Source organism: Lethenteron reissneri, chromosome 69 (genome assembly GCF_015708825.2).
Source record: "Lethenteron reissneri isolate LAM-NWPU_2019-01 chromosome 69, ASM1570882v1, whole genome shotgun sequence".
Lineage (NCBI taxonomy): Eukaryota > Metazoa > Chordata > Hyperoartia > Petromyzontiformes > Petromyzontidae > Lethenteron > Lethenteron reissneri.
Window position 1 is genome coordinate 9,266,873 of NC_083847.1, and position 26,414 is coordinate 9,293,286.

The following is a 26,414-nucleotide window of genomic DNA, read 5'->3' on the forward strand; positions in this document are numbered from 1 at the left end:
CTCCACGAGGTGTGCGAGCTCCTGGGTACGAAAAAAATTCGTACCTCGCCATATCACCCGCAAACTGATGGGATGGTGGAGCGTCTGCATCGGACTATCACGTCCATGCTGTCTCACCAGGTGTCTGAATTCCAGACCGACTGGGACCTTCATATCCCGGGGGTTTTGGCAGCCTACAGGATGGCACCTCATGCGGCGACCGGATTTTCGCCCTTCTTCTTAATGTACGGTTGTGTGGCTGAACCGCCTGTTGCGACTCAGCTACGGGTCTCCGCGCCGCATGCTAAATCCAAATTGGCCGACCATGTCAAGTTCAACATCTCTAAATTGACAGAGGAGCGGGAGGCGGCCATCCAAAATTCAGACCTCCGCCAGAAGGCGAATGAAAGGCTCAAGCTGGGCCGGGTACATGTGCTCCAGTGGAAACCGGGCGACAAAGCATGGTTGCACTGTCCCCAAGTTCTGCTGGCAACCTCGTCGAAGCTGTTGTGGCCGTGGACGGGGCCCATGGAAGTGGTGCAGGTCTTGCGGCCACAATGTGTCCGTATTCAGTGGGGGAAGCGTCGGTGGTTCGTGCACCCCTCGCGGTTGAAACCGTTCATTGCGCCCCATGTTCCTACTCTACACACACATGGCCGAACATGTGAGAGGTCCACCAGCTTCCGGAGTCCGACTTCGCTGCATGCGCCTGATTTGCCACTGACTCTTCTGCTTCCAGGTGCACCGGGACTGACAACCCCTCCCGGGGGGATCAGGGGTCGCTCGTCCGCGAAGCCGGACGCTCTCGCACCAGAACTATTGACACCCACCGCTGGGCCAGCCGGGGTTGGCCCTTGTGACGGTCCCGCTGCAAGAACGTGCGCCAAAATGCGCAGGCTGTTGTGAGGTCGGCCTCTTGTGCAGCCCTTGCTGGGGTCGTGGGGAGGGAGGGGGGGAATCCGTTCGGGGTGGGGAAACATGCAATTGTACATATGTTGGTTTCTTACGGAATGGGGTATTTATTGGCGGTACATCGTTTTTTTTCTCGGCATTGTTGTTGTTACTGTCGTTAGTGTGTTTGTTGTTGCTCTTGTTGTTATTAATGCGAGGCACACACGGGTTTGGGGGAATTCATCTTTATTGTTGAATTTTGTTGCAGCCGGGACGGCTGCGGGCTGTACAGGGGGGGGGGGGGGGGTGATGTAGGGGTGTTACGGGAGGGCAAACACACACACAAGGGGTGGTTACGCCCGCACGTGGAAGGATGCCTACATTCACGTCCGCATCGGTTAGCCCTGGGGGGCTGTAACGGCGCTGTGATCCCCCACGGCCCCACCCCTCGGGGGGTGTTGCTATATAAGGCGGTGTGCCGGTGGGCTCGGGGTTCAGTATTCAGCTTCACCAGTGAAGAGTGAAGACCGTCTAGAAAGGCCCTGAGACTCCCCTGGATCGCCGTCCTTCCAAGGACTGACCAGGGCAAGCCAGTGGCGTGGCCCCGAGAGCCCAGAGCCGATGCTCTTGTAAGACGCGGTCTGGTGGCTAAGGGTGCCGTGATCCTAGCTTGGCCAGAGCTGGATCAGCTAGCCTCCCCAAGCTCTCGAGTGGAGGACCTGGGAGTAGGCGAGCGTTAGTGGGGTCTCCCTGTTAGACGAGTGAAGGGGCCGCTACCCCTTCAAGTGTTGTATACATTGGCCTGTGTGGAGTATAAAGTAACAATAAATAAGTGTGCCTCCGACTACGTCGTCTACGTCTCATTGAACTCACAACACATGGTCCAGTTGCGTTAAAACTGTTCTCCAGGACACGATACGGTTACGGAGAGCTGTGCTCCATCAGGCCTTCGTTTTGTAAAAAAAAAAAAAAAGCCAGGCAATTACTTTTTTCGACAGTCACTTGATGCAAGAGAAATTTGGTCACATTCAGCCACAATACTCATTGGTAAATCTGCAAATTACGAATTAACCCCATTCTAATCAAGAAACCTAAACAATGGTGTTTGGTGAATTTTTTTTAACCCTTACTGCAGCCTTGCACCCCTGTGGTTCTCAATCGTTCAAAACACGTATAATGTTAATAATGAAACAAAGTAGTTGTACTTACACGCCTGTGAATAATTCGTTGGAAAATTTACTTCCTAAAAAACTGGCACGTCTCACACCCAGAAAGGGGAATCTCGCAAACCCAGAGGGCGAGTGCACCTCAGGTTACCAATCACTGCATCTAACAATTCAAAGAGCATTTAATAAAGCCTTTGCAGCACCGTGTTGGAACCTTGACGTTGTAAATTAGACACCACATTCCTGCGGAGGGAGCTGGTATGGAACGTTGGGTTGCTCGGTCAATGGCCAGGGGTCAACGGCGGCGTGGTGTATTCCACAAATATGGCCGACTGAGGGCAGCACAATCCGGCGCGAGTTTTATAAGGGTACCACAGGGTAACTTGTGTAACTTTGACATGCATCCAATTGACAGAGCTTCAGAGCTCACGTCCCTAGGATGAATAAATATTTTGATTTAAGGCTGTGGGCACTCTGGAAACAATTTCCACAGGTAAAACTCCAACCAGCTTAAGTACAATATTAAATGATCCTATTGTTTTGCACGGTTGTTGCACATTACCCGTCTTTGTAATGTACCATCAACGGCCAATTACTGCCCCGGTTGAAAACTTCTGGGGCCATTTTTCATGGCAGATTGAAGAGGCATAGGAATGCATTTGTCAGCTGAAATTGTTCAACTGCTCCATTGTACATGACAAAGAATGACTGCCAGTTAGGACAAATTGGGAATGTTTAAAAAAACATTTGCCTATATTAGGTACATCCCACTAGTCCTGCAACGTATGAATTGGAGACCACCGAATCGTTTCCATACTCGCCCTCATTAACTGGGCGATGGTGGTTACACAGTGCTCACAACACCAAGCAAAGACCCCACAAGACCAGAAAAGTAATGCACCAGAGTTTTATTATCATAGGTAAAGCAAAGCAACTGAAGATCAGAAGCTCGTTTCCAATCACTTTGAAGGAGTCGTGTGACGCCTCTTCGAAACAAACATAGCCACCGTGGCGCTTGCTGCGACAGCCATCACCAGCGCAGCCACTCCCAGACCAAGGACGGGAGCAGCACCTGTAGAACACCAATTGAGAGAAAGGGCTGGTGGATAACCGCGGAGCCGTATAGCTAGGGTTTCCACATGCCGGAGGTTGTGAGAGCATTTGACCTATCCAAGTATTTGGTCAAGGTGTGCTGTTCAAATATGTCACTCACCAAGGTTTGCCATATAACACTGGTAGATGGGTTTAACTTAGCATGTCACACATTATATATTATTTAAAACTATCACAAGTATCATTAGGTCTGTTAAACAGTTTGCCATCTTAAAACATATTTACATCGACGACCAAAGGACATTCAAGGAGCAGCATAGCAATACATCTTCGGCATACCTTTAGGGCACTGCTGTAATATCCGTATTTTGTACCTTTTCAACTAGTTATTGGGGGAAGGGGGTTGTAGTTGGATGTCATAGGCCCTTTCATAAGGGAAGAAGATGGAGTTCGAAAAACAAATTGCTTCCTCCCCAAATTGCAGAACGTTCCGTATAGAGATCAAGTATTACAGACGGCCAATCCAAGGTCAACCTGAGAGCGTCATTGCCGCATGGAGGTCCTGGTCTAGCCTCAATTGAATCGGATGGTATGCAAACGGGTTTTACTCTTTCAGGCAATAAAACAGGTGTTAATATATTCATACCAAATTGATATATTTTACAAGGAATCAAGTCTGCATTAACCACACGTACTTTTGGTGAACATGCTCCTTTTATATTGGTATCGTCTTTGAAATGGATTGGGCTACACCAGAGACAACCTTGTTTATGGCCTAGTCCGAGACAAACCAGAAAGCGCCAAAAAGGCAAACCGTACAATGACAATCCATGTATCAGAGCATTTATATCCCTGGGCGAGCAGATACATCATGGGACCTTTTTGCCAGTATCGAAGTATGAGAAATAGCTTTTAACCCCGAGACTGGAAAAGATGTACCATGAAATAATCTGGCAGGATTACCTTTGGATGCAGATGTAGAAACCCGTGGCTGCTGCCGTTTTGCAGGGCTGCTTGGCTCAGCACCATCTGAGAAGGGCTTGGCAATCACGATGGGGCCCAGCATCACATCTTCCACCGCATACGACGGTCCTGAGTGAGAGTACCACATTTGCAACGTGGCGAATGCCCAGGCTTAAGCCCATACACACCTGATGACGATTCCTTGTGTTGCAATCGAAACGTCATGCGAATTAGTGTTATTTGTATTATTTCCCTTCTATGCGACTTTACTGAAAGAACCAAGAATATGAATCCCTGCAGTCACAAAAGCTTTAAAACAAAAGTATTTCTGTTAAGTTTACTTGGCACATTACAGTACTTATTTCAATCGTGATGCCTCCCACTTTCGATTGCCACCTAACACCATTATTTAAGAAAGGCTTACATAGTGAATGTCGCAGTTTGGCTTTGGACACTTTCCAAGAACTTTACTCCCTTGATAGTCAAGGGTCTCCTGTGTAAGACTAAATGTCCGATTACGACGGATGTACTCACCAGTCACTGCTGCCACATCCCTGCGCCTTCTTCCACTGGGGCACGTGGACTCGCAGCAGCTGCACACCGAGTCGGATGCATCAGCAGAGACCCACCTGCATTGCACACACACATATACGAAGGCGCGGCTCAGTTGATGCTCCTGAATTTAGCCACGAGTGAGATTTGAACTCTGGCTACCAGGCTCAGACGAATTACGGACGTCGTATGCAGGCTTCTACACTTGTTGCTAAACGCAAGACCAGTGCAGGAGGCTATGACCAATAACCACCTGAATAAATCTAAACAAGAGCAGACCCGTGGAACTGCACAGGAAATGTTGTAATACCAGTTGCAGCGAGAAACCGAAGTCAGGTCTCGGGGGATCTTGGTCAAGCACACATGCAAGGCATGGATTGAGCTATTGAAATGGAAGATGCTGAAAAACAAATTGCTGAGCAATACAAGGAAGCAGACCAACCTGTATGCAGCCGAGGGGCTGTAGGTGCAAGCTTTATTGACAGCCGTTGGAGATGTAGCAACATCTGCAACCTTCAGCTGGCAGAAGATGAAAACCTGGACCGAGAAGAGGAAGATGGGTTCTTACTCAACCACACTGCCTACCACCTGGCTAAAGACGGTTTCTGTCGAGGCCTGCATGACAGTAGATCACCTGATCGCCATTGTTGGTCAACGTTGTAAGGAAGCGGAAGGAATCTATGAAGAAGCGAAGGACGTTGTCACTTTGCCGGAGCAGGAAGCCAGAAGTAAGGTGAGCATCATACGAGACTTTGCCATCCACAAGACACCTGCACAGACATCGTAGACGTATGACACGTGGCTTTAAATAGGGCAGGCCAGCAGAAGTATAATACTGCACCGAGCCCACCTCTTAAGGGGCTCCTCCCACCCACAAACCAAAGGTCACCAATAACGCACATGGACCACATCTCTCATCAGTAGTGTACCGACAGACACCACGTGAAAAAAAGCAATAACTGTACACAGAGCAAGATTCAGCGGCATTTCAACGTCAGGATGTTATATACTCAAGCAGTGGAATGCCACCTTCACAAGGAGCATACACATTCATCAGGTGGGATTAGGAGAGGGAAATCTCACCCAGAGTTAGAAATTATTTGGTAGCTGAGGGGAGAGTTCCTGTCCGGAACCGGGGTTGCAAAGCAGCTGACCACGAAGATCCGGAGTGGAACGTGGTTCAGTGTCTGCACGCTCGTCTCGACATGCAGAGTCTGGCCCAGCTGGTATACAGTGGAAGGTCGCGCCACACTCCAGTCGTCTTCATAAAAAAGAAACCAATTAGACAACTTCATAAAACACAATTGCCAAGGCCGAGTGCAGACTAAAAGCATAGCCAGGAAAATGCTTGCTCACGTCACTGCTTGTGGAAGAATCCCAGATAAATCATGGGACCTCCTTTGCCAGTACCAAAATGTGAGAATTGGTTTTCCTTTTTTCTGGCAACAGGTGTTAAGATGTTAAAACACCAACCTAAAACCTTTTACAAGGAATCGTGTGCATTAACCACTATTTGTGGTCGGAATGCAAACAAAGAAAACTCGAAAGAAAGCCGCCTCGTGTGGACCAGTTTCAAAGACGATGCATATATTATCAGAGTCTTTGTTTGCATTCCGACCAAGGATTGTGGTTAATGCAGACATGCCTTGTAAAAAGGTTTTAGTTTGGTGTTTTAACATTCTAACACCCGTTAACAGGGGAAAACCTATTCTTAAAACTAGGATAAAGTTTAGGAATGTCGGGCATATTCTTCAATACCAAGCAAACATCTTGAAGGGTTTAGTCTAAACTGCCATCCTGGTAGTAGCCATGTGCATAATAGGCAATCAACGTCCTCACATCACCACTGACCGGTCATGAGCCTCAGCGTGAAGCTCAGCTGCTGCTGCATAACCTTGGCGCTGCTGAAGGGGATCCATGTGGGTTTGATGGCATTGCTGGACACGTTCCCCTTCCTGCAGTGAGGAGGAGATCAGGCACACATTCTCGACAAACGAGCAGAGGTGGGCGATGCTCAACAGCACTAATTGACCAGATTCTTATTGCAATGCTGTTAACATCATCTTACAAGGAGTAGACAAGCGAAGATATACAACCATATTTTCAGAGTATATTTAACATCGCAACGTGCAAGACTTATATCCGACGATAACCAAATAAGATTAAGTAAGAGACTTGGTGCAATGAATGCTATGCAATGGAGTATAATTAAGGGGACCGGGGTTCACATTATGCAAGGCATGCACCACTTCAGGCGTGGACACTTGCAAGGCAGGATGTTTGAGGCAGGCCACGCCATACAGGAGCTTGATGTGAACCCATCAGTAAAGTTGGCACCAAAAACCCCCACGACAGACAGCACAGGGAGACCTTCCATCGGTGGATTAACTCGCTGTTATTTTGGCTTTATTGCAATTCAGGCCTCGCAAAGCTAAAGCACACGAAACGGCACGTAGTTTGTAAAGACAGTGATAGAATTGGAAGCAGTTTAGCTGGACTTCAAAATTAAGCAAATGTCAACAAGAGACTGCTGGTGAACTCGCCTGGGATAGCGGCAAACGACCGGCACGGCGACGTAGTTTGTGCGGATAATGCCCGTGTTGGACGTGGGGCGGTAGTAGAGGTAGTTCTCGTAAGAAAGCAGCTCTGCACTCATCTAAGGAGAGGGGAAGACGTGGGGTTTTTTTACCCATTGCAATACTAGAAGTAAAAAAAACATGCTCAAACACCTTGGTGGAAGACCCAATGCAGCAGTTCCATGGTTTAAATAATTCACCTAGCTCATGTCCACCATATAAAACCACGGCAGATGCAGATTCCCGATGCATTATGGAAGAATAAAACGCTCTAATGTACGACTGGTCATCCAGAACAGACCTTAACATAATAATGCAATAACCGATCTACAAATACCAAGGGAACTTCAAAGTGATACACCCCGCTGTTATTGAAGGAGATTGGCTCGACTCGAATGCGGAATTTTAGTTCTGCATCTACACTCGGCGAAAAAATATAGCAGTTGGACTGCGCAGATTATGTTACAGCAGCATTAGCAGTCAGTTACCTGGAGGCTGCTGCCACAGCTTTCCAGTGCGTAGAGGAACGTCACCGTCCCAGCAAGGGCGTCGCTCCCAGTGACGGGGCAGGCTGGCACTCCCAGGGACAGGTCACTCGCCTGGGCCAGGTGACCCGTGCCGAACAGGTCCCTGCTCACGGTCAGCGTGAGCGTCGCCTCGTCACACACCACACTCACCGTGGCGGAGGTGGCCACTGCAGCTGGCGGTTCCGCACGGGACGAGACGCGAGAGTTACCCAAAGTGACACAGGTGGTCAGTGAAGCCTTAAAAAGTCCGAGACGCGAGTCACAATCATCCACACGGAGCTGCTAATACTAGAGTCCAAATTCCGCAGTATTACCTCAATAAATGTATACACGCGTTACGACAGGTTGAGAATAAATTTTGGCAATCCACTACTGGACCAAGTCTCGCACATTGCGGTCATCAGTTTGACCATACAGATCAATACGGGTTGAATTAGGGCAAACCATTACCAGGACGCAAATTCGTGTTCAGGTATATAGAACAGTAAATTAACCACCACACCACACTACCAAACCCATCGTTAGTACCGGTATATTATGGTGTTCACATTAATAAACACGGCAGTTGCATTGAACGACGAATAAACAAGTTTGTAAAAGCATCTATCGACCAAACTCCACTCACCAGAGGCAAGACATAACAACCCCAAGACCGAAAACAAAGCCCTCGTGGTCTCCATCGCAAGGACAACAAAAACCGAGACTTAGCACGGCACCAGCAGAGCCAACGCAGCTACTGTCCCGACTCTGGGCTTTTATCTGCGCGCGGCCTCATTCAGTTTCAGTAATGAGCCAATTAACTCCTCCTGCGTACGTGCCGCGTGATTTGCGGTGCAGCTCCTATCCATGCACGTGCGCCGAGATCAAGCAAACCTCTACTGATGAGACAATCGGTGAATGGATCTGCTCTGATAAAATATCACTGATGAGGCAATGCGTGGGTGGATCGGATCCAATCTGGATCGGGATCGCTGAGGGCTCTCCATATAAAATGGGTCCATGGCCTAAGGGAAGCGACGCAGTCGTGTGGGTGTTTCCATATCGCTTTGGGTAACTGACCTGCGTGGAGAAATGCATTGAGATAAAAATGTGGAAGTGCGCTCCTGAAATGTCTCGCTTGCACCGTTGTGGGTGGTTGGGGTTACAAAGATGGTATTGCGTGGCGCTGTTCGCACCAACTCCATCGTGCACCGTGCTGGCCTTGAATAGGTGCTCCCTAAAATCACTACTGGCCATTTCATTTTTTTGTGGGATGGGGGGGGGGGCGGTGTTTGCCTCTATTCTCCCCCTGCGTTCTCTCGTCTTGGTGGTCACGTGTCTCGTGTTCCCCGCAGCTTCCTCTGCCTGGGCTCCGTCCACGCGAGGCTTCGCCAGTCACTGGGACCGCGGACGCTGGGGGAGCCGAGTGGTAGGGGGCGCTGCTGCTGCTGTCGCCACATGACAACCAAATCGCGCATTCTTCTCAATATCGATATCGTGTGTATGGACACCGCCATGCACAAGACTATAATGGCAGCGTCTCTCGTGAACTGGAAAAGCGTTACCGGCGGACACGAGTTGCCAACAAGAGCGCTGCCTGGATGAGTTGTGGGGGGGGGGGGGGGGTGAATTTGTTGTGCGCCTGCCGCCGGAGCGGTCACGTGACTGGACGTGATGGCTGCCGCTGGGCATGGGGCCGGCACGTGGGTAATTAATAATCCTCCAGCGCATGGAAAAGGGGGCGTTCGGGGACATTAACTCTCCCTTGCACGTTCCTTTTTTTACGATAATAACTATAAAAAAATATGGCTTGACTGATTGGCACGGCCCTTGCAACTTTACTTAAAAAGTGAATTGTACAGGTTTGTTTAGCACGTAGGCTTTCGCGACCAATATTGTTCATAATCAACGTTTTTGGGTTTAGATCGCGTTATTTATAAGTCTCGTAACCCTCCACCACCCGACACGGCCAATCGGTAAAAAAGCGTCACGTTGACAAAAGACAAATAGTTCACTGCTTTAGCCCACCGGTGTGTTGAAGCGTGAAACCACAACATTTACACTTTGAGTACGACGTTTCGCTGGTAATTGCGATTTAAGGTTTTTATTTCCTTTCAATCAAGAGCAGGCCTCTGCATTGTACAGCCAAAATAACAGCAAAAGACGGGAAAAACCACATGAACGTAACGGGAACAGGGGATCCTTTTTACAACCGATGCACCGAGTACGCCGCGATCGAGTTCCCCTCTTTCACACCCTTTACTCAGAAAAAACAAGAAGTCACCGTCGCAACGGAGGAAGGGGGGGTACGTTCATCCACCCATTCTCATCGAGGGGGGGGGGTCGTTTCGAATTCAGCCTATCCCGCACTTGGGTGGCGGCCATCGCCACTTCGCGTTTGTGGCTGCTCTGCCCGTTGTCGCCCGCTCCACCTCCACCACCCTCTCTAACAGCCCCCTGGCTAGTCGGTATACCTCGGGATGCGACATATAGACGCCCTTAATCAGCTACTGGCGCGCCGTCCACAGGGCCTCTTTTACGGCACCTATGACGGCCCATGCCTGAGCCCAGACCCCACCCGCCCTCTGCCTGAACATCCCCCAAATCATATTAGGCGCTGTGGCCTTTACAGGGCAAAAATGGGACAGCAGGGGTCGACTTAACTCCCACACCTCCTGGGCAAATGGGCACTGTACGAGGGCATGAGCAGCGCTCTCTCCCAGGTCGCAGCCTCTCGGGCAATCAGGAGAGCGGGCCAATCTGCGGGAACACATAAATAGCCTGCACTCCAGCCTGTCCCATGCGGCCAGCCAGGATAAGTCCCGCTGCCTTTTCGTCAGGGCTGCCGATGCTACATTTTCCCAAATTTGTCGGGCCCGGGTACCCCGAGCACCTGGCACCTCTGTGCAGACCTCCTTTTTCTACATTTCCGCCAGGACTTCCCTGGGAACCCATGACCCCCGTGTCCGGTCCGGCTCGTACTTAGTGATGTATTCATTTACCGCGGTGCACAACCACCCCTGAGGCCAAGCCAGGGGGGTGCCGCGCGGCAACGACGCCTCAGGAGCCACGCCAGTCTGTACAGAACATAATACGAGGCTTTCACTTGGAGCCCATTGGAGAAATATAGTCGCAGCGTATTACAGACAAAAATCGTGTCGAGGATGCACGCGACATTCGGGGGCCCCCTCCCACCGTTCTCGGCACGTTTGTACATTGTTTCTCTCTTCACTCGGTCCATCCCTCCCCCCCCAGAACTTGAAGAACAGGCGCTCCAACCTTTTTGCCATTTGCGCCCCCGGCGGGAACACGTAGGCCAGGTAGATAAGTACCGGGAGGATTTCCACCCTCAAGACCAACATTCTACCTTCCATTGAAAGGCGCCTGTCTGCCCAACCAGCCAGCCTGCCTCTCACCATGCACTCTTTTCCCCGCCAATTCTTAGCCGCAGAGTCCTCCCTATAGAACGTGACTCCTAAGATTTTGATCCCCTCCACCAGGACCGTTATACCTGGTGGGCGGCCCTCAAATAACCTGGGGTCACCGAATATCAGCAACTCACTTTTGCTTACATTCACCTTTAATCCTGAGGCCACTGCATTTCTTGAAGAAAAAACGCGTGCAACGCTCACCCTCCTCGACCGCCTTCACCCGAGCCCTGAAAGCAAGTTGCGCGGCCTGCTTCTCCAACACCGCAGAGATCCTATCTATTAGTTGCTTTATTTCTCCCATGACGAGGAATCCCAGTTCCATCAGTTTATACGCTCCCTCCAATCTCTCATTCAATCCCCGCAACGCAACCCCTACGCTCCTCCTTCTGCTCTGGGACTGGAAAAAGGTCTTAATTCGCCCCTTCACCATTCCCCACCATTCAGCTATCATGCCAAAGCAGCACCGCAGGCTCCTCCATTCCTCGTACTGCCTGACAAATTCCTCCACCACCTTTTTGTCCTCCAGCAGTCCCGAGTTCATGCGCCAGATTCCCCTTCCCAACCTCAGCCCATCAGGGATTCTGAGCCCCCCAGCTATCATCTTATGGTCGGAAAAAGAGAAAGGTTCGTTTTCCACCCTCTCCACCTTAACCTTGGCAGAGACAAAGAGGAAATCAATCCTCGAGTGTGAGGTTCCCAAACAACTCGACCACGTGAACCCTGGTCACTTTGGGTGTAATGACCGGTAAGAATCAATCAAATCAAAATCTTAAACCAAAGCCCCCAGCCTCCTAGAGGAGGGGTCCAACTTTCGACATCCGGCAACTGGCAGCGTGTCCGCCAGGGTTAGCGGGCAATTAAAATCACCCCCCATGACGATGTGCCTTCGTGTTAGCAGCAAGGCTGCCACGTTCTCTAGCAACTCCACACGTTCCAGAGAGCCTGTGGGGGCGTACACATTGATCAGCCGGACCGCCGCCCCACCATATGCAACATCGACATAGTGGAGTCGTCCCGGGACCACTTCTCGGGCCTCCTGCACCTCTGTTCTTTCTACCTTGGAGGATAACCACTCCTGAGCACCTATTAGCAATGCTTCCGGACCAGAAGCAGTGTCCCTCCTAGTCCCTAGCCAGATCCTCTCGACCAAGGAAGTATGGCAAGTGGCACTCCTGTAAAAAGTAAACGTCCTTTTTCAGGGACCGTAGGAAATGTAGAATGGCCCCCCTCCTAGCCCTGCCCCACTTTCCCCTCACGTTTACTGATGCTACCGTGAGGTCCATACCCAGAATTGCCTCTCCCTACCCAGGCTCGTCATCCAATAGTTCGTACAGGTTTGTGTCAGCCAATCCCTGCAACTGTTTCGCTCTCCTAGGCTCCTTGGGCAGCCCTCTTCCCTGGTTGGTCTTAGCCGCCACGGCACCATCTTCCGACGACCTCGCGTCCATCGAGGAGTCTGTTGCCTCCAGGTCCCGTTTGCGGGTCGTCCTCGCTGGGCCACGCGGCGCTTTCCGCTTCCTTTTCACCACCTTTTTGAATTTCTCCCTCCTGGTGCTCTCCCTCTGCTGCTCCTCTTCGTCCTCCCCCGCCTCCACTGCCTCCGCCCAGTCAACCACCGTTGGGTCGGGGGGTTTTCCCATGGGCTCCTCGTCCTTGTCCCTGGGGTGCTCCACCTGTCGGCCCGTGGGATCCGCGTCTTCCTCCGACGTCATCTCCCCCTCCTCCCTCCCATCCTGCAGTGGCGTACCCTGCCTGCCCACCTCTCCACCTCCGTCCTCCATCTTCCCGCCGGGCTGCGTTGGCTTCAGCCCGTCCTCGGCCACCTCCCCTTCTCCATCCGCCACCCTGTTCCTATGTGCGCGGACCTGGTTTGCGTACGACAGCGGGCAGTCCCTGTACAGGTGGTCTTTATTCCCGCATAGGTTGCACAATGCCGGGGCGCAGCATTCTGTCACAACATGGTCCCGTGCCTTGCATCGGAAACATATCCGTGCCTCGCACGCTGCAGCCAGATGGCCGCTTCCCCCACATCGCCTGCAGAGCTTCGGCTGCCCCGCGTACACCACGTAGACCCTATTGCCACCAATGTTCAGGGCGCTCGGGATGTGTTGCAGAGCCCCTTCTGCCGTTCTCAACCTCACTCGCCATTGTCTGGCGCCCGTCCAGATCCCTAAAGAGTATTGGACCCGTTTACTGTCCGAAAGCACCAGGCAGTGCTGCCTCAGCCACACCTCGACGTCGTGGTCTGGCAGAGTCTCATTATACAAAAACACGATGACAATTTTTGTGTCTAGCTCGGAGAGCAGTTGGAGCTTAAGCAGTGACAATGGCCTCTCCCCTGCCTTCTCCTCGAACAAAGTCATAAAGCGTTGCAGCAAGTTACTTGTCTTGAAGCTCACGTCAAAAGCCCGGCCACCCGGCAGGGCAATCAAACAAAACAGATCCGCAGGATCCACTCGCAGAGTTTCTATCATCACAGACCGCACGAACCTCGGTCTGTCGATAGTGACTTCCTCTGGCACGTCCTCTTTGAAGGACATCCATACATAATTGTGCCACTTGGCGTGTATCGGGGTGAAGTTCCCCCCCGATCCTCCGCGCCACCGCCCTGCGCGCTCCTGGGGCCGCCCTGCCCCCACAGGTCCAGGACTTGCCTGGACAGCGTCGCTTTGGGCACCCTGCGCCTGCAGGCTCGCCGAGCTCGGTGCTTCCTCCGCCTCCTCTCCTGGGCTGGCCGACACCATTCCATTCCTCGTCGGCTCCTCGCCCTTCCTCGCCCGCTGCCACCAGGTGTCCTGCTCCGCTCGCCTCGAAGTCGACGCTCGCGCCTCGTCCCTCTCCTCTGCGGGTCTCCCTCCTCCAGGCAGTCCCTCCTCACCATCCTCCGCCTCTGCAGCAGCCAACCCGGCCCGCTCACCTTGGCTCACCACCCCAGAGCGCTTGGTCGCCATGCTTCCGAGGGCCTGCGAGGCTGCTACTGGCCAGGCGGCCAGGGAGCCGAGACTTGGCACGACACCAGCAGAGATACAGAGGCACCCCCCCCCCCCTCCTCATCGGGCAATTCGCCAGAATGGTGAGGCTCTGCTGTGTCTCCCGTTCTTATATAGAGCAGCAGCAGGGTGACGTCATCATTAACTCATTAACTCATCAGGGGCAAAGATTTGAGGGGGGGGGGTTATTGTAATTATATACTTGATTAGTAATCAGGTATTTGTTACGATTCGAGTTGTAGATTAGTAATCATTTGGAATGTGTTTTATTGTGATTATGCTACATTAGTAATCAGTTAGTGTTTGTTTCCCTTCTAAGGAATTGTAATGTATCTTATTTAATAATACACTTCCAGGCCGCACTAAGCCTGTAGCTGTCTGAGCGATTAAAGTTATTTCTGTTTCTCTCAATTTCAATGGATTCTCTAATTAGTCTTTGCCAGTAGTAACTCATTTTACACAACACTTCAACGTTGTCAAAATCAATTGAGTGTCCCTGTTGGCATGCATGTTCTGCCACTGCCGACAGTTGTGTTTGCGATAGTTTAATATTTCTCTGGTGTTCTTTTAGTCTTACACTAACGTTACGCCCTGTCTGTCCAATATAGCATCTGCCACATACACAATTAATCCGATATACACCTTCTGTTGATAATTTAGGTAATTCGTCTTTAGTGCACGTTACTAGTTGTTGAATTTTGTGTACTGTACCAAATCTTACTGTAATGTTTTGCTTTTGCAAAACACGGGCTAATTTGTCAGTTACTCCTGAGATAAATGTAGAAGGTTTGACTGCGCACGACTATACGTAACACTCGCGTGCAAAATCCTCATGACCTTGTTCCTTTCCACTCGCCTTGATAATTTGCATTTATCAGGATCTACCTTGGCAACTTTCTACTACAATTTCAAGAGTCTAATGCAGGGGTCTACTACCAAAATATCATGTTTCAACCAGCGGCTTCGAAGCTGCAGGCTGACGATCCCTGGTATGAGGTTCATATTGTCGAGTCGTGCACGTGCCTTTTGACTTTGCGCCAAATAAGAACAACACACAACACCTTACAGACTTGTGTGCACAGAAAAGTGAACGGACTGATGTACGCCCACCCGGCAACTGTCACGGGCTGTGTTTTAATTGCTCCATAAGGTGTAGTTGATGTTGACGTCTCAACTTCTGAACTGCCTCCCCCCAGGTCTGCTGAAGCAATGCATCTCCTCTACCCGGGTTTTTCTGTGGGATGGAGCAGCTCCTCTCACAGTGACTATGTGTCTTTGTACGGAGTGAGTCCACGAACTTTCACTTAAATCGTGATAACGTAATTGACCATCTTGATCCATTGTATGATTGACTATATGATGCTTCTCACGGATACTATCAAATTGATTCGGGGCTGAGATTCTCTGGCCACTTGTTTGGTCCCAACTGCTTCGTTTTCGATGCGCTCTGACCTCTGCAGTTTTTCCTCTTCGGTGTCGATTTTGGGTTTTTTGGTTAACTCTGTGTTGTGAAATGTAATTCGCATGAACGATGGGAAATTTTATAATCTTTGGTTCAAAGCATGATAGTGTATTGGGTTCATTTCAACTAGTCTAATACAGCAGACGACAATAATCAACCCTTTTTTTCGATAGGATAACCGCGTGTGTTTATGACAATTGTTTTTTTACCCTTTTATCTGGCAGCAAAACTGACACTTTGTTTTTTACAAATGTTTGCATTGACCACAATACCTGCCGTCGGAATGCAAACAAAAACATAACTCTGATAATGTATGCACTGTCCTTGAAATTGATTGGTCCACACCCGAGACGGCTTTACTTGGAGCCAATTATCATCATATTTTGCTACTGGCAAACGAGGTTCTAATGGTGCATGTGTTTACTAAACGGTTGAATCCCTTATTTATCAATGCCTCCTTTTTGCTTGCATACGCAATGGGCTCTCCCTTCCTTTCATTGGAACATTTCATACAAGGTGGTACCTTCTGTTATAAACTGAACCTGGTGACTCCTGTCACTCTCGTTCTCTACTCGCATCGTCTGCATTTCCCACAAGTCCTCCGTTGTCGGCTTGGGAGATCTTGTCGCTAAATCTGACACGCAGCCTTATTTACTAGCAGCTATTAGACGAGGTCGTTGTACAGGTTTGGGAGTACCGTAACTCCAGCAGTGTATTGAGGATCCTGTTTCCTGGAGACTTCTTATTCGAGTTGATGCTGGCACCATACTTTGTTCTCTTTGCAGTCACGCTGCCCACATGAACTTGTGGTGCGCAATCCATCCAAATGCAGGTTTTTCTAACTTTGTTCTTGATGTCTCCAGCGGTGCAGAATGAGGCCGTGGATGTGGAGTCTGTGCAGGGGGACTGCGGCTTCTTCATCGCGAGGGACGGTGCTGCGCTCCACTTCACCGCTGCTGGTGATCCCTGCCACGTGCGCGTGGAGGTGAACACGAGGAGACCGTTGTGACTTGCGTCGATCCTAGTACCTGCTGTGGTGGTAGCGAAATTGATGTTTCGCAATCCATAACCGATCGCCTATCACGTGCCACCGATGTTGTCTGGCCAGAATCCAATTGGATTTTGTCTACGCTGGTATTTTCCCCTCCACGTTTGTTTAGCTCGTGCATTTATTTTTTAAGTTCCTTCCAATACTTTTTAGCTCGTGCCGTCCACTCTGGAATAAGTTTTTCAGATGGATTTTATTACTTTTTCTATTAATTCCTACAATATAATATTATTTCAATCATTCTAGATTTGAAGCTTTCGTGACTGCAATGATTCATATTCTTAGGTTTTTTTCAGTAAAGTCACGTAGGTAGAAAATTAAAATTAATAAAAGTAAAATAAAAATAATAATAAATCACGACGTTTCGGAGGCAACACAAGCTTCCGTCTTCAGGTGGAACCGTCACAGCACGATTGCTGTATCAAGTAAGAAATTCCAAGTGAACCGTCCTTGTATATATATACTGGTTGAGGGTGGGAGGAGCCAAAGCAGGCCCCTGGATATTATTATTGTGAGGTTGGTGCGGCTGAAGCACGCTGCTAGTTATGAGCCTTTATTGTGTAGACTGGTTTAATTGGAAGGTTCCAAGAGTTAAGGTGCGGCTGCTGTAAAGGTTCGGCTGCTATAAATGGGACTGAGCCTTTGTTATGTAGATGAAACAGCCCTTTGCTACGTTGCTGGGATTATTTCTAGATTTGCCAAATATGTGTGGTAAAACTTAAAGCAGGAAACCAGTGTGTGAAAAAAGAAGAAGAAAATGTATGGTAACTAAAGAATAGTGCCTGTCAAATAAGATGGCCCAAATGTGTAGTTAAATCTTTTTTGCATGGTTAATAACATCTTTCCAATGATTACGAACGTTTGTACCCATCACGGTTGAAATTATGTCTGTGTTTATATATTTGGATGGCCTCGTGTACAAACCTTTCATAGTAGCCAGGAGGCTTGCAGAGTACCTTGGTCTCAGAAAAGACAATTTCATGAGAGCCCACAGCGTTGTAGCAATAATCGGCAACGGCGGAAGAATCAGTTTTGCAGTGTTTCAAATCTGACTTGTGCTCGCAGACACGATCAGACATATGACGTTTCATTTCTCCAATGTAACAATCACCACAGCTGCAACTCAGTTTGTAGACTCCATGGTATTGTAAGTCAGGAATGACATCTTTCATAGATGGAATTAAATCACGGATTTTATGTACTGTACTGAATCGGACTTGGATCAGAATTTTGGAGATCTTCTTGGTCACGCCTGCTATGTATGGCAACGTGATGGATTTGATCGGAGTTTCAAGTAGCTGTTTCTGTATGGTGGGAGAAACAGCTTGGTGGATGGTGCGGTCAGAGTATCCGTTCATCCTGAGGGCCCGATGTACATGCCTTAATTCACTGGCCAGGTGGTGTTGGTCAGATATGCCATGAGCTCTGTGGTATAGCGTTTTGATGAGAGAATTCTTTTGAGATGGGTGGTGGTGGGAATCTGGTTTCAAGTAGGAATCTGTGTGGGTGGCTTTCCTGTAGACAGAATGTCCCAAGGATCCGTCAGGTCTTTTCTCAAACAGAATATCTAAGAATGGTAGTTTAACATCTTTCTCTACTCCCATGGTGAATTTGATGGATGGGTGTCTGGAATTGATGTGGTCCAAGAAGTGGTTCAATGCTGGGAGGCCACTTCTTGGACCACATCAATTTCAGACACCCACATTTTTCATGACTAATAAAACAAACAGGAAATATGTATGCGTAGTGGATTCAATTTAGGTACACACACTTCTTGGGAGGCAACACTCATTTATTAGAACAGTAAGTATTATAACACAGTACATTACACATAGGGTGGTGACCACTTACCTATTCTAGCTAACACACACTTCTCTAACTCTCAGCTACTCTAGCGTGACCCAGCCAGGTGGGCTACTGGCAGGTCCGCTGACTGGAGGCTTGACTCTTCTTGGCGTCTTCACGATGCATTTTCATTCTAGGCATGGGCAGCCTCGAACCTCGTTAGGAGGCTGCTTATATGGGCCTCGGCGTGCCCGGGCCCCACCCTCTCGAAGCCCCCCTGCTGTCCACGTGCCCCCCGAGGTGCCCCCTGGGCCCCCAGTCCCCCACTGGGATCCGGTCACGTGTCCAGCCGGGATCACAGAGCATGCAACGACCTCACACCACCCTCTTATCCTTCCGAGTTCAGAACCAGCCCGGATGTCATTCCCACCTCCAGTCGGGATGACGTCGTGTGTGTGTGTAGAGCCACGTGGTAGTGACGCTCCCGGAATAGTGACGTCACACGTGTGCGTGTGTACACAATAGTGACGCTACAATCACTACATCACCCTCCCCCATGTAAAAAAGAACAGCCGTCCCGGCTGTGACAATACAGAAAAAAACAGTGTGCTTCCAATAACAACGTCAATAAATAACCGGCGACCGATAATAACTACAGCGAGAACATATGTACACACCGAGAGGGGGAGGGGAGGGAAGAAGGTACGGAACGAGGGGAACCAACAACAACACATGTACACCGAGAAGAACTGGTCAACCTGCTTATCCCTCAGCACAGCCCATCCATGCGAAATTGTACGCACGCACCAACATGTGAATGTGACTGTTCGACAACGGTGTATGCAACCAACAAGGTGTGAGTGGCAAGCAACGCGGCCAGTCTTCGACGAATTCCCTGGAGGTCCTGGGGGAACTTGAAAAAGGCCCAAAGAGGGCACGGCCCCTCCCCAGGAGTTGGGCAACAGGATGAGCAGGAGTGATGTACGGGTGCTCCACTCCCCCCTTTAAGTCCACATCCGGTCAGCACAATCGGCGACTCCAAGTGCGGCAGGTGCAGGATTCCTGTGACGAGAAGAAACCACCTCCTGAGGGACAGCACCACAAGCCTGCGCCTCAGCTCGTCGGACACGACAGCCACCCGGGTCCAGGGAAATGGAGATGATCGTATTCCGCCCGGCGGAAGAAAGAAAAACAAAAATACATAGATTTCGACGCGTTGGATGCACAACCAACACCGGTAATCAAACCAAAATCACACAACCACCCCATGGATGGCAGGGTCTCACCGCTCTGCTACCATTCCACCCCACAGGTGGCAATAGGGCAAAGATCGAAAGTCTAACACCCACCTACACACACCACTTAACATTCCGGACGTCTCCCTACGTCCCAGGTCGAGAAGTCGCACTTCAGGGTCGACCCATGTGCTGGCTCAAGGAAGTCACGCTTCAAGGTCGAGCCAGTATGCTGCACCCAAAGGTACAACATCCCGGGTCAAGGAAGTCATGCTTCCAGGTTGACCCATGTACTGGGCAAATAAGTTTCACTTAAGGGTTGCCCCAGTATCTACATTTTTTGTGTGAAAATATGTGAAATCGACGTGGCACAAAAAAAAGATGCCTGCTCTTGCCCAGAAAGAGTTCATACGTGCAACCCCCACATCTCCGAGGCCACCCGTGGACGTACAAAATGGCGGCCGCATGCTCAACCCGTTTCCCCACGGCATTCCGCGCGCGCCCAAAACTGGCGGCCCAGCACATGAACATCGCTGTGGTTTTCTGCGCGTGCACAAAATGGCGGCCCAATGCGCAACCATCGCCGCGGCTCACGCGCGCGTACAAAATGGCGGCCATATGCTCAAACCGCATCTCTAAGGCTACCCATGCACGTACAAATTGGCGGCCGCACCCCCGAACCGCATTTCCGTGGTTTCCCGCGCTTGCGTCCCAGCAGCCCTCACTGAGGACCACCACAGACATTACGTGTCACCCTCTAGCACCCCCCGCCTTTCCGACGTGGCGTCTCCATCCTAAAACCGTGCACGTCATCCATATCGGGGGAAATTTCCATGTTACTATCCCACCGCCTTTCCGACGCGCGTCACAACCAGTTTCACGCGTCAGCTGTATCAAGCAGAATTCTAAAGCATGTCTCTCAGCAGGCTCGTATTTGAGCGTTCGGTTGTACAAAATCGAGACAGAAAGGACACATCGATCACTCTCTCCAAGACTCGCATTGCAGCAATTGGCTGTACACAATCGAGCGGAGAGAGCGATGCCATCTGGCGGCAATCCACAGCCCAACGCACCCCTGAACCACACAGAACCCAAGGGGCACCCTCGAACCCATCAGCGAGTTCGAACCACACCGGTCATGTCATTCAAAAATCCCACACAACCGCAACCATGGGATTTCCACGTGGCTTCGGCACCCAACTCAAGAAACACGCAACACTCAGTCATCCCACCCACAATCACAATTTCACAACATCACAAAACATACAAGCAATACTCCAGACAAACCGTACATAATAAATAATCACAAGCAAGTACTCAACAGTCCATACACTGTTAATACTCTCGAGCAAGGATCGATACAGTCCATACATAGATAACAATCACGAACAAAGCTCCATACGGTCTGTACCTTGGCAACAATGACGATCAAAGTTTCTGACAGTCACACATTGACAACGATCACGATCAAAGTTTCTGACAGTCACACATGAACAATCACGAGCGAAGCTCCATACAGTATACCCAATAATAATCGCGACTCCGCAACAACATGAACGATGTAATAACGCGAGTCATTAACACGGCAACCCACAGGACGTTAACGGAGCTCGGGACACCCGACAACGAATTAATCATTAACTCTAGATTTGAAGCGTTCGTGACTGCAAGGATTCATACTCTTAGTTCTTTCGGTAAAGTCACGTAGGTAAAAAATGAAATTAAAATTAATAAAAATAAAATAAAAACTCACGACGTTTCGGAGGCAACGCAAGTCTCCGTCATCAGGTGGGACCATCACAGCCAGAGTTGCTGCATCAAATGAGGCAGGGATTCAAGATGCAAGCTCTTAAATACAAGTTAAGGGGGAGGAGAGGGGGGTGCTCGTAGGCGTCGACGACGTGGACGTGTTTGTGCGCAAGTCACTGTTGTTGCACATGATAATGTATTGGAAGGGGGGGGGGCTAAAAGAGAGCATGGGGTGCAAGTGTACGTGGACATGCCTGTGCACAAGCACCTGTTGATGCACATGATAGAAAAGAACAAAGATGCCCATGTTTATACCAGTGTTGGCTGACAATAAAGAGAGTACTGTTAAACACTGGGGATGTTAACATTCGGTAAAGTTAAATAGTGCCTGTCAGATAAGATGGTCCAAAAATGTGTAGTTAAATCTTTTTTACATGGTTAATAACATCTTTCCAATGATTACTAAGTTTGTACCCATCATCACGGTGGAAATTATGTCTGTGTTTGTATATCTGAATGGCTTTGTGTACAAACATTTGATGGTAGCCAGAGGGTTTGCAGAGCACCTTAGTCTCGGAAAAAACAATATCATGAGAGCCCACCGCGTTGTAGCAATGATCGGCAACGGCGGAAGACTCAATTTTGCCGTGTTTCAAATCTGACTTGTGCTCGCGGACACGATCAGAGACATGACGTTTCGTTTCCCCAATCTTTCTCCACTTCCATGGTGAAGCAGCGACGTGATGTGCGTCCTGCTGCCCCACCTACAGCACCCTCTCCCTCCTTCACCGGGGCTGCAGACCCCGGTGCTGCCCGGAAGATGATTTTCCCGCTGTCCCCGTCATGTGAAAGCGTCCAGGTAAGTTGTAGTAATCGTGCGCATATTATACTGACTAGGATAACACCTAACGTTAGCCACTTCTAACACCAAATGTAGTGGGTTCAATTTAGGCGCACACATTTCTTGGGAGGCAACACTCATTTATTAGAACAGTAAGTATCATAACACTGCACATTACACATAGGGTGGTGACCACTTACCTACTCTAGCTAACACACACTTCTCTAACTCTCAGCTACTCTAGAGTGACCCAGCCAGGTGGGCTACTGGCAGGTCCGCTGACTGGAGGCTTGACTCTTCTTGGCGTCTTCACGATGCATCTTCATTCTTGGCATGGGCAGCCTCGAACCTCGTGAGGAGGGTGCTTATATGGGCCTCGGTGTGCCCGGGCCCCACCCCGGCCACACCTCCCTTCGAGAACCCTCTCGAAGCCCCCCTGCTGTCCACGTGCCCCCCGAGGTGCCCCCTGGGACCCCGGTCCCCCACTGGGATCCGGTCACCTGTCCAGCCGGGTTCACAGAGCGTGCCATGACCTCACACCACCCCCGTGGCCTCCCGAGTTCAGAACCAGCCCGGATGTCATTCCCACCTCCAGTCGGGATGACGTCGTGTGTGTGTGTAGACCCACGTGGTAGTGACGCTCCCGGCATAGTGACGTCACACGTGTGCGTGTGTACACAATAGTGACGCTACAATCACTACATCACCCTCCCCCATGTAAAAAAGAACAGCCGTCCCGGCTGTGACAATACAGAAAAAAACGGTGTGCTTCTGTAGAGGTGTAATTGTAAAGATGTATGGCCACGGATGGGTAACAAACACAACGGGCGTGGTTAGGGCCGTACACAGAGGAGGTGCTCACACCGACGTCCGCACCTGCATCCCCCACGGCCCCCCCCCCCCGGGGGCCGATTGCTATAAAAGCTGGTGAGCCGGAGGGCTCGAGGTCGAGTGTTAGCTTAAACCAGCGAAGAGTGAAGACCAGCTAGAATAGGCCCCAGAGCTCCCCTGGCTCGCTGTCCTTGTCAGGACCGACCAGGTCAAGCCGGTGGCGTGGCCTCGAGAGCCCAGACTGACGTTCTTATAAGAGCGGGTCTGGAGACTCAGGGTGCCGGGATCCCAGCTTGACTAGGGTTGGGATAGGTAGCCTCCCCTAGCTCCATAGTGGAGGACCCGGGCGTAGGTTAGCGGGGTTAGCCATTGGGTCTCCCTGTTAGATGGGTGAAGGGGCCAATATCCCTTCAAGTGCTGTGTATTCCCGTCGCTGTACATAAGTTGGTATTAATCAATAAGTATGCCTCCAACTACGTCGTCCGAGCCTCCTGCAACTTACTACATCTGGGGTCAGAAGTGATCGTTCAACAATGGACACACGAGGGATGACTCGTACCAGGGAGCCGGAGATGGAGGACACCTCGGCCGACTCGGCACTAGAGATGGCCGAAGTCGGATCCGGGCCGAGTACACCCGCGCCGCAATAACAGGAAGGGTGGGGAGCGTCGGCCGAGGGACTTCGGCTGGCTCACTCCCGCCTGGCGGAGCTGCTCTACGCTGCGGCGGCCACGTTGGAAGAGATCACGCAGTTGGGGGCTGGAGAAGCTGTGTGGGACGATGGCGGCCGACGCGCAGCGCCGTTTCCCGCCAATTCGACGTGGCTCGCAGTCAAATTTCCCGCCATCGCTACAGTGGGAGCAGAGGGCAGGGCCGGCCCGCGTCAGGTGACCGCCAAGGGCCAAGCAGAAGCCGCGACGTCATCAACACCGGCCAGCGCGTCGCCAACGGAGCGACCGGCGATGCCATACGCGCAGCCCGCCCACACTGTACCGAGTGCCGGGAATGACGGAGCGCGATCCACGACCACGGACGTCGCATTACAGCAGCGACTACCGCCTCTCAAAGAGTTCATGGGCGTGGACGGGGACTGGGATGGCTTTAAGAGACGGTTCCTCGCTCATCAGGAGATGGCGAGTTGGACGGACAGCAAAGCACTACGCGCGCTGCCGGCGATGCTGGACAACGACGCCCTGGCTACCCTCACTTCGGCGCCTAAGGAAAAGCGCGCCACGCTGCAGTTGGCGCTGCAGCTTCTGTCCGCTGTCTACGGCCCGCCTTCGGACTGCAGGCAGCTGTTTCACGATCGCCATCGGGGCGCCAACGAATCACCTCTGGCTTTCCGGACGGCTCTCCTGGCCCTGGCGAAGGCAGCTTTTACGCGGATGGATGAGGAGGGAGTGGACGCCATGGTGGCGGAAAAGCTATTGCTACTCGCGGACGAGTTGGACGTCGACGTCTTGGCACAAGACGACACAGAGATGTCTTCCTTGCTGGTTGCGCGCCACATCCACGCGGGCTTGCGGTCCCTGCGTCGCAAGGCCGGCAAGGGGGTGGCCGGCCATGCCATGGCGGCTACCACCCTCCCATCGGAGGAGGTCTGCGGGGTGGAGCGGCCGGGGGAGTGGAGATCTGCGGGACCACAGGCTCGGAACGGACCGAGCCGCCAGGAGCAGCCCAGGCCATCTGGGGCGCTCACACGCTGCTACAACTGTGGCCTTCAAGGCCACGTTGCTTCAGGATGCCGGGCTCCTCGACAGCGCGGAGCGACACCTCGTCCGGATGCCGCGCCGCCTCCACCCAAGCTCCAGCAGAGAAATACGGTGAGTCGTGGCACCTCACACGTTTGGCCCATGCACACATCTGTCACACGCTCACTCACTGAAACAAACAGGGCTCGCAAATCGCCGGGCGTTGCGTCGGAGTGTTCTGAAATGCAGCGAGCGCTCCAACCGGGCCAGTGGTCGGAGCTCGCTCATCGTGTCGTTGCCGCGTCGGCGGGGTCGTCGGTCGTGGTCGGTCACATTGATGGGGTTGAGGTGCATATTTTAATTGACACGGGAGCATCGGCGACCATTATATCTGATTTGATTTATAACATCCTTCCCGTTCAAAGCCGTCCTTTGCTCCCCGTTGACGTGCCATGCTATGCTGCTAACGGGGGCTCGCTGGGCATCATTGGGCAGATCCGCGCGAAAATTTGCATTGGGGACATCAAATTATCCGGGCCGGTATTGGTTTCCTCCTCGCTGGCGGTTCCGTGCCTGTTGGGGATGGATTTCTTGGCCAAAATGCCTATCCGTATATTGATCGACCAGGGGTGCATCGAACTCCCGTCGGGCCGACGTGTAATGTTTTTGTCTTCCCCCGCCACGGAGCGTCGGGCATTTGCGACGGTGCAGGCGCTCGTGGCAAGGACCGTACGCGTACCCCCGGGAGCTCAGATGCTCGTCCCTCTTAGGTTGCGTCGGCCGTTTGCTAAGGGGGTTGCGGATCGGGGGGTCTTGTTGGGACCATCTCGAGCCGGGGTCAATGGACCCGATTTGCTAGCGGCTCAGACCATGGTAAAAGGGGATGGGGAACCCTTCATTGCAGTCCTTAATGTGGGATCGCGAACGGTCGTGGTTCCTCAAGGGACTGTGCTTGCACACGCGACGCCGGCACCCTGTGAGGAATCGCTCGTGGGTCAGGTGAGCACCGATCCTCCGTCGCGACCACATTCGGACCGTGATGACGAATGGCTGGATGTGCTTTGCACGGGATCAGTGAGCCTGTCCGACTCACAGCGTGAGAGGCTGCGAGTTATCCTGACAGAGTTTGCCGACGTTTTTAGTCAACACAAATTTGATATTGGTTGTACTAAATTGCTGCGACACCACATTGACACGGGTGACAGCGCGCCAATCCGCCAAAATCCCTTTCGGTTGAGTCCCGCCGAAAAGGATCATGTCAAATCGGCCGTTGACGACATGCTAGCCGCCGATATCATATCCCCTTCCAACAGCCCTTGGGGCGCACCGATCGTTTTAGTGAAAAAACACGACGGCTCACTGCGGTTTTGTGTCGACTTTCGGCGGTTGAACAAAATTTCAGTAGCCGACGCGTACCCGCTCCCTCGAATGGATGAGTCGCTTGATGCCTTGGCGGGGGCGCGATTCTTTCTGGATTCTGGCCGCTTCCTCTGGATGACGAATCTAAACCTAAGACTGCTTTCTGTACACCGCACGGCCTTTCCCAATTTAACCGCTTGCCGATGGGGTTACATTCTGTGCCGGCAACTTTTCAGCGGTTAATGGAACTGGTCTTGGCGGGCTTGCAATGAGATTCGTGTTTAATTTACTTGGACGATGTCATCG

General features: G+C 51.2%; 1 protein-coding gene across 1 annotated transcript; it reads right to left on the reverse strand.

Moving 5' to 3' along the window:
• Positions 1–2,942: 2,942 nt before the first annotated feature.
• LOC133360537 (zona pellucida sperm-binding protein 3-like) lies at positions 2,943–8,387 on the reverse strand. The gene is made up of 10 exons (XM_061579324.1): positions 8,333–8,387; positions 7,669–7,880; positions 7,144–7,260; positions 6,456–6,555; positions 5,688–5,865; positions 5,239–5,374; positions 5,047–5,141; positions 4,587–4,681; positions 4,053–4,181; positions 2,943–3,108 (listed from the first exon to the last, which is right to left on the reverse strand). The coding sequence occupies exons 1-10, from the start codon at positions 8,385–8,387 to the stop codon at positions 2,996–2,998; spliced, it is 1,230 nt and encodes a 409-aa protein (XP_061435308.1). The 3' UTR covers positions 2,943–2,995.
• Positions 8,388–26,414: the final 18,027 nt, after the last annotated feature.

Coding starts and splice junctions, on each gene's coding strand:
- LOC133360537 (XM_061579324.1), bottom strand. CDS start 8,387: ATGGAGACCACGAGGGCTTTGTTTTCGGTCTTGGGGTTGTTATGTCTT. Junction 5,375..5,687: donor CAAATAATTTCTAACTCTGG/GTGAGATTTCCC, acceptor ATGTCTGTGCAG/GTGTCTTGTGGATGGCAAAG. Junction 4,182..4,586: donor GGATGTGGCAGCAGTGACTG/GTGAGTACATCC, acceptor ACTCTCACTCAG/GACCGTCGTATGCGGTGGAA.